Here is a 16,558-nt window from a genome sequence, read left to right as displayed (position 1 = left end):
TTATTTTTCCCCCTTCCCCTGCCCTCCCTTCAAAGCCCTCCACCCTTCCCTATTTACAAAGACTTTGTTTCCATTTTTCATTTTCTCATAGTAATTCCATTCCCTTCTTTCCTTTCCCCTACCCCTCCAACTTCCCCTTCCCCTTTGCCCCTTTTCTTCCTATTTCACTTTATTATACCTTTTAGTCTTTATTAACACTTTCAGTTTCTCACATGAGAGAAACTATTTGGTATTTACACGTGTGTCCTATTTATTTCATTTAAGAGTATTGCCTCAATGGGCATCCATTTAGCAATAAATGTCTCTAATTTCTTGCTTTTGATAGCTGAGTAGTACTCCATTTTATTTTTTAAAAACCACATTTTCTTGATCCAGTCTCCAGTTGATGGGCATTTGGGCTATTTCCAAGTTTTAGCTATTACAAATTGTGCTGCAATGAACATGGGTGCACATATATCACTGTGGTATGATTCTTTTAATTCTTTGGGGAAGATACCCAGCAGGGGAATAGCTGCGTCAAATGGGATTTCCAGTTCTAGTTCTTTGAGGTATCTCCATACTGATTTCCATAGTGGTTGCATGAGTCTACACTCCAGTTTACACTCCTACCAGCAGTGGAGCAGTGTTCCTCTTTCCCCACAGCTGCGCCAGCGTTTGTTATTGGTTGATTTCTAGATAGCAGCTATTCTTTCTGGAGTGAGCTGGAATATCAGCTTTGTTTTCATTTGCATCTCTTGGATGACCAGTGATGTTGAATATTTTTTCATATGTTTATTTGCCATTTCTATTTCTTTCTGTGAGAAATGTCAGTTCATTTCAGATGCCCATTTTTTGATTGGGTCTTTAAATTTGGGAGGTCTGATTTTTTTTTAAGTTCTTTATAGATTCGAGATAGTAGACCTTTGTCTGAGGGACCACTGGTGAAATTTTTTTCCCACACTGTGGGTTGTCTCTTCACACTGCTGGTGGTTTCTCTTGCTGTGCAGAAGCTTTTTAGTAAGAAGAGATCCTACTTGTTGATTGCTTGTGCTAGTTCACAGGCAACTGAAGTTTTGTTCATAAAGTCTTTTAGTACCCCAATGTCTTCAAGAGTTCTACCTAACCTCTGTTCCAGCCAGTTCAGTGTTTCTGTTTTAATATTTATATCTATAATCCATTTAGATTTTAGTTTAGTGCATGGTGAGAGATATAGGTCTAGTTTTAGTCTTTGGCAAGTTGAAACCCAATTTCTCCAGCACCATTTATTAAAGAGGCTATCTTTCCTCCAGTGAGGGTGTTTGGCTCCTTGGTCAAAGATGAGGTGGCTGAGTGTGTCTGGTGTTGTTTCTGCATCTTCTAATCTGTTCCACTGGTCCTCAGGTCTGTTTCTTTGCCAGTACCATGCTGTTTTTATCACAGTAGCTTTGTAGAATAGTTTCAAGTTGGGGGTTGTAATACCCCCTGCCATGTCTCTTTTACCTAGAATTGCTTTTGCTATTCTGGGTCTCCTCTTGTTCCAAATGAATTTTTGGATAGTTTTCTCAAGGTCCATGAAGTATGCTACTGGGATTTCAATTGGGATTGTATTAAATCTATATAGCAATTTTGGAAGTATGGCTATTTTCACTATATTGATCCTTCTTCCCCAGGAGCAAGGGATGTCCTTCCATTTTCTGATATCCTCTTCAATCTCTCTTTTCAAAGTGATATAGTTTTCAGAAAAGAGGTCTTTGATTTCTTTTGATAGGTTGATTCCTAGGTATTTCAGTTTTTTCAATGCTATTGTGAAAGGAATTGTTTGCCCTATTTCTCAGTGAGTCTGTTGTTAGTACAAAGGAAAGCTATTGATTTTTCGGTGTTGACCTTGTATCCAGCTACTTTACTGAATTTCATTATTAAGTCTAGAAGACTTTTGGTGGAGTTCTTGGGGTCTTCAATATAGAGTATCATGTCATCTGCAAATAATGACAATTTGACTTCTTCATTTCCTATCTTTATTCCCTTTATTTCTTTCTCTTGTCTAATTGCTGTGGCTAATGTTTCCAAAATGATATTGGACAGGAGTGGTGATAGTGAATGTCCTTGTCTTGTTCCTGATTTTAGTGTGAAGGATTTCAGTTTTTGACCATTTAGTATGATATTGGCTGTTGGTTTTTCATAGATGGCTTTTATCGGATTGAGGTAGAGACCATCTATTCCAATTTTTTGTAGAGTTTTTATCATAAATGCACGTTGGATTTTGTCAAATGCTTCTTCTGCATCTATTGAGATGATCATATGGTGTTTGTCCTTGGCTCTGCAAAACTTGATATAGTGTATTACATTGATTGATTTGCATGTGTTGAACCATCCCTGCATCCCTGGGATGAATCCCACTTGATCAGGGTGTATGATCTTCTTGATGATCTGCATTCTATTTTCCAATACCTTATTAAGTATTTTTGCATCTATGTTCATTAGAGAGATCGGCGTATAGTTCTCTTTTTCAGTTGGTTCTTTCTCTGCTTTGGGGATCAAGGTGATGCTTGCTTCCAGGAATGAATTCGGGAGTATTGCTTCCCCTTCAATTTCACTGAAGATTTTAAACAGTAGTGGCAGTAGTTCCTCTCTAAATGTCTTGTAGAATTCAGTGGTAAAGCCATCAAGACCTAGGCTTTTCTTGGTTGGTAAGTTTTTAATTCATTTTCAATTTCTTTGATATTGTGTTTAGAATTTTTAGGACTTCTTCATTCAACTTTGGTAATTCATACGTATCTAGGAATCTGTCCATTTCTTCTGTGTTTTCCATCTTATTGGCATATAGTTTCTGGAAGTAGGTATTGATGATCCTCTGGATTTCTGCTGGGTCTGTTGTAATTTCACCCTTTTCATTCCTAATTACATGGATTTAGGCCTTTTCTTTCCTTTTTCTGATAAGGTTGGCTAAGGGTTTGTCAATTTTGTTTAATCTTTTGAAGCACCAACTCTTGGCTTCATTGATTTTTTGTATTGCTTTTTTAGTCTCCATTGTCATGATTTCTGCCTTGATCTTTATAATTTCCTCCCTTGTATGAGCTCTGGGGTTGTCCTGTTCTTCTCTTTCTAGAAGCTTCAAGTTCATCATCAGGTTGTTTAATTGAGCTCACTCTGTTTTCCTAATATGAGTATTCATTCCTATGAATTTTCCTCGTAAGACTGCTTTCATTGTGTCCCATAGATTCCAATATGTTGTATTGTCATTGTCATTTAATTGAACTGTCTGATTTCTTCTTTAATTTCCTCTGTGACCCATTGGTTATTCAGAAGTGTATTGTTCAATTTCCATGTGTTTATGAAGTTTTTGCAGTTTCTTTTGCTATTGATCTTCAATTTCATCGCACTATAGTCTGATAATATACAGGGGATAATTTCAATTCCTTTGCACTTACTTAAATATGTTCTATGAGTGGGTATGTGTTCTTTTTTGGAGAACAACCCGTGTGCAGCTGAAAAGAATGTGTATTCTGATTTTTGTGGGGTGAAACACTCTATAAACGTGTTAAGTTCATTTGTTCAAGAGTTTGATTGAGTTCTAGTATATCATTGCTTGTTTTTTGACTAGTTGATCTATCTATTTGTGAAAGTTGGGTATTGAGGTTCCCCACTACTATTGTATTAGTGTATATATGACTTTTCATGTCAGTTAGTATTTGTTTTATATAGTTGGGTACACTAGTGTTTGGTGCATAGATTATTTATGATTGTCATCTCTTCCTCTTGGCTTTTTCCCTTTATAAGGATATAGTGTCCTTCTTTCTCTCTTAATCAATGTGGGTTTGAAATCCACTTGGTCTCCAAAGAGGATAGCCACTCCTGCTTTTTTTCGGGTTCCAGTTGCATGGAGTATTGTTTTCCACCCTTTAACTTTCAGTCTATGAGTTCCTTTTTGAATTAAGTGTGTTTCCTGTATGAAGCATATTGTTGGATCTTGCTTCTTGACCCATTGTGACAGTCTATTTCTTTTGATTGGTGAGTTGAGACTATTAACATTGATGGTTATAAGTGATACATATTGAGTTATCATTGTCATGTCTTTTTCTTTTTGTTTGATTCTCCCACTTTGCTTTTAATTTCTTGTTGTGGCCAGTGGATTCATTCTGCTGGGCTTCCTGGGGTTGTGATCCTTGTTGACTTTTCCTAGGATTTTGTCCAAAATTTTTTGGTGTTTTGTTTTGGTATTCATGAAGTTCCCAAGGTGCTCTTTGTCATGAAAGTACCTTATTTCTCCATCAATTTTGAAAGATAGTTTTGCAGGGTACATCAATCTGGGTTGGAGGCTGTTTCCCTTTAGGGTTTGAAATACGTCACCCCAAGTTCTTCTTGCCTTGAGGGTTTGCATTGAGAAGTCTGCTGTGATTCTGATGGGCTTTCCTTTGTATGTGATTATTTTCTTTTCTCTAACTGCTTGTAGAATTTTGTTCTTCTGTTGGGTTTCTGGAATCTTAACAATTACATGCCTATGTGTAGATTTTTTTTGATCAAGGCTAGTTATAATCCTATATGCCTCGCTTATCTGTATGTCGATTGCTTTTCCCCTGGTTGGGAAGTTTTCTGCCATCACTTCTGTGAATAGTTTCTTTGATGTCATGTGCACTCTCTCTTCTTTCTTCATTGACTCCAATCAGTCTTATGTTATTCTTCTTTGCATCATCTAGCAGTTGCTGGATTGATTTCTTGTGTTCCCTTACAATTTTAAAGCAATTTTACTTTTCCTAGTCACTAATTGCAATCTTATCTTCTGTAACTGAAATTCTGTCCTCACATTGGTTTATTCTGCTGTGTAGAGTTTCAATGGAGTTTTTAATCTCCTGGAAATCTGTTTGTATCTGTTTTATGGATTCCATTTGTTTCCTATGTTGGGATTCCATCATGTTCCTCAGCTCTTCTTATTTTTTCATCTGTGTTCTCTCTAGATTTATTAATCATGTCTTGCACTATGGGCACAATCTCTGCTGTTATGTGAGAAATTATTTCCATTTTCATTTTTTCCAGATCCTCTTTCATTGCTAGTTCAGGGAGTCCAGGTTGTTGAGTATCAGAGTGTTCTGTCTCGTTTCCCTTTGGGGTTGCTGTAGGTGATCTGGAAGTCTGCTTCTGAGGCTTGTTTACATGTCTTCTCATTTCGGGGTGGGGGGCCTTGCTGCTTGTGCCCGAGCAGCTCACCTCCTCTGTGCTGGGAGCTGTGGCACTCCTACCCGGAAGCCTCCTTCCTGCTGGGAGCTGTGGCTCATGGACCCGGAGCCCTCTTCTGTGCTGGGAGCTGTGACATGCTGACATGGAAACCTCCTTCACACTGGGAGCCACTGCACACCAACCTGGAAGCCTCCTCTGGGCTGGGAGCTGTGGCACACCAACCCAGAGGCCTCCTCTGTGCTGGGAGCTGTCCAGTTGGAGTTGTTTTTGAATTACTTTTAACTGGAGTAAAGGACAGGCATATGGAAGAATCCAGACTATAGTATGAGACTTTAAATGAAAAGCGAAGTGTTTCATTTCATTTTTCTTTCCCTCAATGAGTGTTTGTTTTTTCTTTCCTCTTCTCTTTTGTGCTCTTATGTGTTGTATGTTTGACTACATAAAACTAAATTTACATGTGACAGAACATCATAGCTAATATAAAATTACTCTAGAAGTTATTTACATAATATATAGCAAGGGTCTAATTTCAAGATTATTTGAACTATGAATTATTAGTTTAAAAAAAACCAACCAAATAGAAAGAGGAAAAACATTTATAGAGGTAACTCTTTAAGAAATACAAATTAAAAATAAATGGAAAGATGTTCAACTTTACTAAAGGTTTGACTGATTTCTAGAAAAATATAACCTAACCTCTGAATTTCTTCAGGTGGAAAAGTAACATAACTTATCTGTACACATTCAGCCATATGAGGCAGACACCCAGCAGGACTCCCCTATGGAAGACAAATTTTCTTCAACTCCACAGGACGCTATTTACCACATAGTCCCTTATATGCCACAGAGTGAGGATTTTCTAGGATCTTTGACAAGGCTACTTCCTTTCATTCTTAACAGTAGAGAAAGGGGATAAGATAACCCTGGCCTTGCCTAAGTGTTATGGAGACCCTGACTATATGCCTACCTGCTCAACTGGTTACATGATCACCAGTTCAAATGTAGTCCTGATTTACTATGAATGAATCTAGTTTCCCTTATATATAGCACCACACCAGCCAGCTTCCAATTTCTATAATATTCTTTCCTAAAAGGACAAGAACTTCCAGAGAAATACAGATGAGCTCAGGACACTATGCTAAGAAAGACTATTTTCAAACACATCTATGGGTTACAGCAAGGAGCTAGGTTAGAAAGATTCTCACCAGTCAACTGGTGACAATTTTGAGTATAAATGTGGAAACAAAATTTGTAGTTAAATAGAATGTTGAGTCTTTAAGAGGTTATAACTTCATGATATGATCAAAGGGAAAAAAATCTACAGTATTTTACAGCAGTAGTCTTTTTTTTTCCCCCTGTTTATTTCCCTCCATTATTCCTTGTTTTATATGCATATTCTGTCTCTGTCTCTCTATCTCTATCTCTGTTTCTCTTATACTGTGGACTGAACCTAGGGCCTTCACACTGTACTACATCTCTAACTCCACCTCCCTTCTTTTAAATTTAAGATAGGGTATCCTTAAGTCACTAATTTGGCCAGTCTGGGCTTGAATTTGTGAAGTCTGCCTCGATTTGTGATGTCACTGGGATTACAGCTGTGCATCACTATGCCCGGCTCTAAGCAGTGTTTTCAAAATGCGATCCAGGGACTTTTTCAAAGCATTAGTGAGGTCAAGATTTTTCATAATTTAGTACATATTACTAAGAACGTATTTATTTCTCCCTTTCACTGTCTTCTAAGGCCACAGTGGAATTTGCAGAGTTAATGGGCTATGTTTATCATCTTTTCCCCTACAAGAGTATGGGGTATGTATCTGTTACTTTAAAATATCCCAATTTAAATTTCTAAAGAGGGATGAATGGATAGATATAACCTACCCAAAGAAAGGTTGTCTGTCCCCCAATCTTTAAAATTTTAAGGAGGTTCTGAGACTAGTAGGTTAAGAATTGCTGTACCAGAGAAAAAGTCAGTCTTGCTAACTCAGGTTAATTGATTATTATCTATAGAAAAGGGGTGGGTTTGGACTGGAGCTCTATGGCACAGTGCTTGCCTAGCCCTGTGTTCAATCCCCAGCACTGTGAAGAGAAAAAATATGGGCTGAATCATTTGGTTCATAAAAGTATGCAGAGCACTTTTGCTCAAATATGAACATTTTATTGATTAGTTGAATCCTTGATTGTAGTAATGATTATAATGTGATTGTCTAAGAATGTTTTACTATACAAAGAAAATCTTGTAGTGTTGGTACTGTGAGAGTGGTTGATTCTTAGCTCACTGAAAGACGACAGAAATAAATTGCAGGTGGGCCTGAAATCTGAGCCTCTGAAGAAATGACAGGCCTGAGAAACAGACTTGGATTCAACCTTCCCACTGCCATCACCACTGAGGAACGGGCTTCCTCTTTCTTTCTCCTATAGTGGTATCTGTGTTTTATGAGCAATCAGAGGATGATTTGTAGGATGCTTGGCAGAGGTCAGAAACTCTTTGGGAACACAGACAAGGAACTGCTTAAAGCTCTTGAGAGTCTTTGCTCCAATCTAAGCATAGCATTGTGCGGCCTCTGAGGGCTGAAGAAGTGGTGTGAGGACCTCAGCTTTCCATTGTTGTTAGCACCCTGCCATTTCTGCATCTCTTTCAGGTCATGACTTTTTCTCCTATGATGGTCAGACTCTTTTTCTCCTTTGCATTCCTAGTTTTGTAGGGTTGACTGAAATATCTTTCAGTGTCTGTGAATGTTCTCATGGAGAATTGCAGGGTATTTTATATTACTAAGAATATTCTTGTACTTTATAAGTTACTCAGAAATAGTGAGATCGTTTTGAGGTTTTCTTTTTAGGTTTATTAGGTAGAGTCAACTCATTAGTGTGCCAGTACTCTTCTAAATACTCTCCTGGGATGTTCCATGACTTCCAGTGTTTTTCCTCTCTGACTGATAGGAAAACAGTGGTGATCTCAGCATTGTTTGTTAAGCCTGTGAGCAGTTCTGTCTCTGGCTTCACACCTCTTCACATTTAGTGAGGACTTTAGGAGGCACTCAGCAAAGCTAGAGTTTGCTGTCTGTGCAGCCTTCTCCAGGAATTTGACTTATAGACGCTAGTCATCTTGGCCTGCTTGCCACTTTCTGAAGGACTTGAAATCCTCTCTCATGAGTTTCTTTGGTTGCACTGTCATGGCCGCCTGGATCTCCTGACTTTGAAGAAGAGCCAAAGTCATGTGGTGTCAAATCTGGTGAAAAAGGTGGATTGAAGACACATCTTAATGTTTTTAGGAGTCCACCTTTCTGTTCCATGGCACCAGGCAGCAGGATTCCTCATAAAGATGCTCCTGAAAGAGGAATTCCAGAACTGCTTCAGAAACTAGCAAGAATTTTGGGATTGAATGTGTTCAAAGCTAGAGGAGTATTTTAAGGACTAAAGGCAATGTATCTTTTACTGTAATAATTTAAAAAATTAAACATATTTTTGATCACCCCTTTATGTTCATATAATTCTTCATGTATTAAATATTCTCAATTTCTGAATGCTATGTTAGGCCTTGTATGGCAGGAACTGTCTCCATTTATTCTAATGACCCTGATTTTCTTTTCTTACCTTTCCATCTAAAACAGGGGCTGATGAGAAAAAAAAGTCATACAAATACTAAGGATAAAGATTTTGTAGGTTTAACTATTACTCATACATTGAAAATCTGGATGTAATGATTTTGATTGAAGATTTAAATCTTTCAGGTGATTCCAAGTTTGATCTGCTATGTAAAGAAGACTCGATTGAGCTCAAAGACATATTCTCAGTGAAACTGAAACGGCGTTGTTTCTTTAAACAGCAAGGAAGTGGCACTTTATTAGGCATCACACTTTTCATCTGCTTGAAAAAGGAACACAATAAATTAAAGGATTCTACACTTGATCTGATTAATTACAGTGAAGAGCACTGTGACATATGGTTTAGAGAGTTGAAGAAAATTTTGGCAGGTGAGTTCTCCTTATCAGAATTTTTAATAAGCATAGTTTCCTTGTTGTAGTTTGTAATCTAAACATGTTATATTTATGGGTATAAATGGTAGGATATTTGATTATGTGGAGATCATATTTCTCTATTCCATGTTTGTTTGATGTTTTTGTCAGAAGAAAGTATGGGATTCATCAAGTACTTTTTCTATTTCAGTTGAGACGATCATAGGTTCCCCTTTATTCTGTTGAAGTCATAGATTACTTGATTGGCCTTCATGTTTAACCATCCTTGAATTCCAGGAATAAACTTCACTTGGTCATGGTAATCCTTGTAATAGTAATCATTTTATTGTGCTATTAAATTTGATTTGCTATTTTATTAAAGGGGATTACTATACCAATATTCATACAGGATTCTGATTTGTAGTTTTCCTTGTAGGAGCTTTGCCTGGGTTTGGGATCAAGGTGATGCTGGTCCCATAGAAAGACTTAGGTGTTACCTCTTGAATGACCAAATTCACAAAGAAGCTTTTATAATTGGAAATAACAATTAATTTAATTCACTTGTCTGTTGTTCTATTCATATACCTCTTGAGTTCATTTTAGAATGTATTTTCCTTCCATCTACACATTGATCATAAGTACATGTATGTACTAAATATTTTAAAATAAGATTTTTTGAAGATAAATCTTTGAAGGGCTATGTTTTATAGTATGTCAATTGAGAGTGGTCATCTAAGAACATGTTTATTAGAATATACTTCATAATGAACTTAGTGTGTCTGAAACTTATAGCATGTTTATATTTTGAATTCTAAAAATAAAAGAGAATTGTAACACAATTTGATTTCTAGGGGTTATATAGCTAAAATAAAACCTGATTTTTACAGTTGATGTTTTTCCTCTTATAGATTTGCAAATCTTGCTTGTTTTTCTTTTAGCCCATTCTTCCTTCTTGCCAGATTAGAAAGGGTAAAGGCAGTTGTTGTAGCTATTGATGCACTGATGGTACAGTTTGGGGTTAGAAAACTCAGGACAAAGATGGGTGCCAGACAAAGAGCAGGCACACAGTGATGTCAGAAATTTCCCAGTCCAGGATAATGAATCAAGGCTGTGAGGATCCTCACTGGCAGCCACTAAGGTTATGTCCATGAAGAGAAGCAGAAGTGACTGCACTAAAATAGGAGACTAAGCAGCCCATGCTTCCTTGTGGGCCTCTTGAGATCTTTAAAGAAACTTGATTTTTTCAAGAAGATAGAAACCCACAGAGGCCATAGTTTAGTTCATCTCTCTGAAAACAGAAAATGTGTGCAGTGAGCTAAACACATTCCACTTTAGCAGTGGGTCTTTTATACTGTTATTATTTCCTATTCTTGTCAAAAGAGATAATTTACGAATGAAAAATTAATGATTTCAATTGAATTAAATGTATACATGACTAAATATTCATAAGACGTGCAAGGTCTATAAAGCGAGTCCTTCCCCTAAAGGTCTGAGAGACCCTCCCAGGGGGCTTATGAAGCATCAGGCTGAGCTAACTTCTTCAATACATCTCACCCACAAAATCAATAACCTGGAAGCAAAGGAAATCACAACAAAGCTCAATTCTGTAAAAGCAATTTTACTGGAGTAGAGGGACTTGTCAAAAACAAAACCAAATGAAGCCCTGTGAAAATACTGCCCAGATATTTCTCTTAATGAATGAAGTTTTGATCTGATCTAGGGTTGAAATATAGACAAATTATAAAGATAAACAACTGACATATCTTTTAAGCTGTCGTCCTCTGGTGATGTATCTTTTTGTACTTTTGATTTTGATGAGAGACAGCAAAACATACAGGGTTATGTTCTCTGGCATGTTCCTGGGGTAGAATTATTTTGCTGATTAAAAGCAAATATGTTAACTTTTGAAAGCAAGCAGAGCAGATAGATGACACAAGGTTGAAATCCTCTGATGAGAATGAACCTAATCAAGATGGAGTAAACCCCACCTCTGCGCCCAAGTGAAATGCAGTTCTTAAAAGAGGAGCCCCCTTCTGTTTACTGGCACTCCCCTTCAAGAGAGCTTCAAGTCATCTTCACCATTTACAAGTGAATGTGCCATGCTCCAGAGCTCTCCACCAGTTCATATATGGGCAACTTCTTTTTAAGGTTATGATCTTACAGTTTTTCCTGATGTCTCTTTCACTTTCGAACTGTGTAATCCAAGTGTTTAAGTGCCTCCATCTGAGCCCGTAATAGTTGGCTCACACCTCCTCCTTTAAGTGCAGTAGATGCTGTGCCCTTTCCAGCTGTGCTGAGGGCTGTTGCCTGCCTTTCCCTGGTGTTCTCTGGCTCCGCGTTCTACAGGTTAGGCCTTTGTGTGCATTTCTCCCCAAGCTCACATTCACAGTCTCTATTCTCTGACACAGTGCATCAAATCTGTTTGATCCCTGGTACCAAAAAAAAAAAAAAAATCTGGCAAATAATGATTGTTTATTGGTCAATTGACCTCACTTCTCTAACCTTCAAAAGAATTCCCTGCCTAAAGAATTGGTGTTTGGAGGTAATTCAAATTTGGGAGGTGATGGACAGAAGTTTACATTACAAAACTACATATGATTTACTGTAAAATATCAGACATCTCAGTTTTAAGTCCAGATTCTTTGCTTTTAAATGGTTCTGCCAGTGAAATCAACAGATTGTTTTTTAAAATTGCATTGAATTATTCTGATTTTGTCAGTATCCAACAACTGGGAATTTTTCCTGCCAGCCTTTTTACCCAGCCCTCATCTTTTTTCAAATAAGAAAAACGTGAAAAAGACCATCAAGCTTCAAGTAGTTGGTCTTTTTTTTTTGGGTACTGGGAATTGAACTTGGGACCTTGCGCTTCTGGTGCAGGTGGCAGAATCACTGAGCTAAATCCCTGGCCCTGTAGTTGGTCTTTTAGTCTAATTACTCTAATAATCACAATCTTAATATAGTTTGTATATTAAGAGATATTTTTAAATACCTACATTTACACTTTGAATCAGAGCAATAAATAAGATGTGAGGAATTTTCAGGAAAATAACAAATTGGCAATGCCAGAAGGGAAGAAGAAAGCAACTCAAATACTTGAGATTTTAAGTCTAATTGACGAAGAGTGACTAGGTGATTGTAGGTTTATAAAAATAAGAGTGCTAGAACACTTTCTATTTTTATCTGAAAATGAGTTAACTCCTTTCACATTTCAATTTTCTGAGCATAGTTGGATGGCATCTTTTTAATTTTTTGTAGTGGAAAAGTCATCATAACTTTATAGCTGGAATGCAGTACAGTATTTTACATTCATCCCACACATTTTGCATCAAACTCTTGTTTCAAGTACTAGGAGCACAAAAATGAAGGAGATGTACCCTTGCATGAACTCTTTTGCTCTGGAGACAGACAAGGAAATTCACTGTATTAAAAGTGTGTTTAGGGCCACAATGAAGTTATGAGCAAATAGGAATTACAAATACCATTTCCCCCAACATAAGACCTAACAAGAAAATAGCCTTGAAAACTAGAGATCAAAAATGTCAGCCCCAATCAGCTTACCCTTGCCTTACCTGCCTCACTTTGGCTACCCTGTATGGCAGTAAGGGAAGAATAGGGTGATTGGGGCTGACATCTCTGGTTTTCAAGGCTGATCAGTTTCCACTTAGGTTTTATTTTCAGTGAAACATGCACTTATTATTGATCCAGAAATGTAAATGTTTTTACAAATTAATTAAGACTAATCATTTTGGTGAAAGTAATTTAAGTCATTTTTTTGCTTTTTGTATATACCTGTGATACAAAGACTAGTATGCATAGCTTTTAAATACAGCATCTAGCCTGGCATGGTGTTGCATAGCTGTAGTACTAGTAGTGGAACAGTGGGGAAGTTGAGGCAGGAGGATGGCCACAAGTTCAAGACCAGCCTGGGTTCCATAGTGAGTTCAAGGCCAGCCTAGGTTACATAGTAAGATCCTGTCTCAGAACAAACAAAAACACAGCATTGGTGTATACTAGATATATTCAGTTGTATTCAAAACCATTTTGACATACTTGGGTTTCCTAGAAATGATGACTTGAAAGCTCCTGTGGACCCTAAACCAGCCTCTTCCCTAGAAATTATAGACTAGATGTTAGTGAATATACATGGGCTTCGTTCCAGGTGCTCCATACAGGAGGAAATAAAAAACACCACAGGTTATATTCAAAATCCTGAAAACTTTGCAGAGGCCTTCTAGCAAAGAAGATGTTTTAAAAATAATGAGGGAAAAGAAAAACTACAACTTTATGCTTATGTGATTTGTCAAACAAACAGAATGAAATCAGGACAATGACTTCAAGGCTAGATGTTCTGTTATAGACACATGTGGGACATTACGAGACTCTAGCAGAAGGCATGAGGTGCGGGGCACTTTGAGGGGAGGTTTTGAAGAGGTGAAGAAGAGTTGATGTGATGGGAATAGATAAATGTTTGGGAGGAAATGGAATACAGTTTGTTGTGGCCTGTATCTAGCTGTCCCCTCAAAGCCTCTTGAACTCATAGGTGAGGCTTTTCGGAGGTGGCTGGATCTCCAGTGTGGGAGTGGATTAAGGGTGTGTAAATATGGATTAAGGGTGTGATAACTAAATTAGTTATTGGTTTAGCATAGTTCTGGGTGTGGATAATGGGAAAGTGACACCACCCAAAAGTCTTGTAGCCTCAATGGGATAAAAAGGGAAATGGAGGCTTGCTGTTCCTGCTTTGCTGCCGCTTCCTGTCTGCTCTTCCATGGACTGTTTATCCTCTGTAATGCCTGACTGCCATGCCACACTGCCTTAGAGCCGGCTGACTATGGACTGAAACCTCTACAAACTGTAAGCCAAAATAAGCTTTTCCTCTTTTAATTTATGGTGTAAGGTGTTTTGTCCCAACAAAGAAAAAGTAACTAAGGCAGAGTTTCTAAAAAGCAAAGGACTACATACAATCTTGGGAGGATACTCATTAAAATAGAGAACAAATGTTAGAAGAAAAAAAGGGCTCTTGTCATGTAGGACAGTGATAGCAAACCTTTTAGAGCTGTCAGTGATAACAAACAGCTCTCTATGGCACATGTGCCATAGGTTTGCTATCACTGGTGTGGGATTATTGAATTTTGTTATTTACCTTTTGTTAATTGATTTCTAATGTTTTATAGTTACCCAGAGGCAATTAACAAAGGTATCTTAACACAAATTTGGGTGAATTATTCTGATACCAGGTTTTCTGTTTCATTACTAAATGCTAATTTCACAGATTAAGCAAATAGAAGTGAGCCAGATTTAATTCATTTTGTTTTTATAAGGTACCTTGCTCTCATATTCTTTCAGTAGCCTCACTCAACTTCGAGATATGAAGCCTAAAGAAAATAGAAAACTTATTTAAATTTCCATTTTTTTATTCCAAAGAAGAGTAATTTTCCCTAGCTTGGAGTCAGATATGGAGTCTGTGTCCCACATAATAAGGATGTTAATCTTTGTGGGTGGCACCCTTGAGAGAAAACATCAGGACTTTCTAAAACATTGCTTTTGTTCAGTTTTGGTGTTTTCCCGTATAAGAAAATCATAGCAAAATGTGGTTTGTCATTTTTTTGTTTTTCTATTGTTGTCAAAGCTGTATCATCAATTAAATGAGCCAGGCACAATTTTTCTTAGCAAAAGAATAGAATGTGAAGCTCTTACTTAGATATGCTGCCAAATGAGGTACCTATAGGGAAAAACAAACTAGAAATCAGTACTGTAGTAATTACCTTTAAGTGACCAGTTGCTATGTGTCAAAAGAATAATAGCTTCAGACATTTGATTGTGTACTATTTGAATAGGCAAAACTTGTCTCCTTGGGGATATGTTTTCCGCAAGGGTGTTATATATGAAATACAAGTCATTTTTCTTCTGACACACTGAAAAAGAGATTTAAGACTAGTTTATGATGAGTTGAATTGGACATTAAATCATGCATGTCACTTTTATATGCTTTTACTGTGTAAATATTTACCTATTCATTCAAATAATGTGAAAACTGAGTCAGTACATATTTCCTTATGTCTGTATCAAAGTCCAGCCCCACTTGACAGACTCTGGCCAACAAAGATTGTGATATCCACCTCCTGTTGTGGCTTAAGACTGGAGTCTGTGCGGTGTCTCCACTTCTTATTGGTTGTGAGTAATGCTTCATTTGAACAAACCTTCCAAAACTAAAACATTTGAAAATCCCTGATTTAGTCTTTCATAAGGATGATAGGCCATTAGAATATTATAACCCATCCTGCCTTTTCACCCGAACTGCCTGAAGCACACACAGGCCTCAGAATGTCTTCTGACTGCCCAACTGTACACTTAGTTTAAACTATCAGAGGATACCCATATAATTTTATTCTTTTCAATAAGACACTTATTAAATATATTTGCATATTAAATATATATTTAAGTGAATTTTCCCTTTCCATAAATTTAAAGATACTGCTTACAAACCAATTTGCAATTAATAAATGTAACATACAAAATATACATATATGTGTGTGTGTGTGTGTATATATATATATATATATGTATGTTTGTGTCTTTGTATGGTATTGGGGATTGAACCCAGGGCCTTTTCACTGGAATACATTTCGTGCTGCTTTTTATTTTTTCACTTTAATTTAATTTAATTTTTTTTCCTTAGATTCTTTTATTGGTACATTTTAGGTATACAGTACATTTACATTTATTATTGGGTGCTTGTATCTTTCTTTACTTGACATATCTTGATTCTTACTTTTTCTCCATTTCCTGTCCTCCCTTCACCCCTCTACCACTCCCTATTTACAAAGGCTTTGTTTCCATTTTTCCTTTTCTCATAATTTTTCCTTTCCCTTTTTTCCTTTCGCCTACCCCTCCCACTTCCCCTACCCCTTTGGACCTTTTCTTCCTATTTCCCATTAAATGGATGCACATTGAGGTGATACTCTTAAGTGAAATAAATAGGACAGACATGTGTAAATACCGAATAGTTTCTCTGATGTAAGAAACTGAAAGTGTAAATAATGATTAAAATGAATTATTTTTATTTTTTATTTTGAGACTGGGTCTAGCTAAGTTACTGAGTTACCCAGGCTGAGCTAAGACCTATGATCCTCTTGCTTCAGCCTCCCAAGGTGCTAAGGTTACAGGTATGAGCCCCCATGCTTGGATGAAACTTGTATTTTTATCAAACCAAGTAATGAAATTGACATTAAAAGAAGCTTACTTCACTTTTTTTCTTTGGATTTTTCTATCGGTTTGTGATCTGGATATTGAGGACACAGTAAAATTAAACTCTTTTCTACTAAATTCTGAGTCACTGATAGTGCTGCTTAACTTTTCAAAGGTGATTAACTTAGAAAATATCTTTAACCCAAACGTTCAATTGGATAAAATAATTTGCAGCTCAAAGTGTGTATTTGTGTGGAAACATCACTTCCGTGTAAAATTTGCTTAATTAA

General features: G+C 37.0%; 1 protein-coding gene across 9 annotated transcripts in view; it reads left to right on the top strand.

Moving 5' to 3' along the window:
* The window catches only part of Cerkl (CERK like autophagy regulator), a 126,534-nt gene that overhangs the window by 46,708 nt on the left and 63,268 nt on the right, over positions 1-16,558 (top strand). For 8 of the 9 annotated variants that reach the window (XM_087201155.1, XM_087201153.1, XM_087201129.1 and 5 more), the window contains one exon: positions 8,859-9,101. The exons of the other annotated variant lie outside the window; for it this stretch is intronic. Coding sequence is in view for 6 of the 8 variants with exons in the window: in XM_087201129.1 (XP_087057255.1) it covers positions 8,859-9,101 (243 nt within the window). In the remaining 2 variants the exon portion in view is untranslated. The remainder of the gene's footprint in view (positions 1-8,858; positions 9,102-16,558) is intronic. 9 annotated transcript variants of the gene reach the window in all.

Source organism: Heterocephalus glaber, unplaced genomic scaffold (genome assembly GCF_053883595.1).
Source record: "Heterocephalus glaber isolate CG9 unplaced genomic scaffold, H.glaber_assembly_v1.0 deba00000347, whole genome shotgun sequence".
In the NCBI taxonomy this organism is placed as follows: domain Eukaryota; kingdom Metazoa; phylum Chordata; class Mammalia; order Rodentia; family Bathyergidae; genus Heterocephalus; species Heterocephalus glaber.
This window is presented reverse-complemented; position numbering and strand designations above follow the sequence as displayed.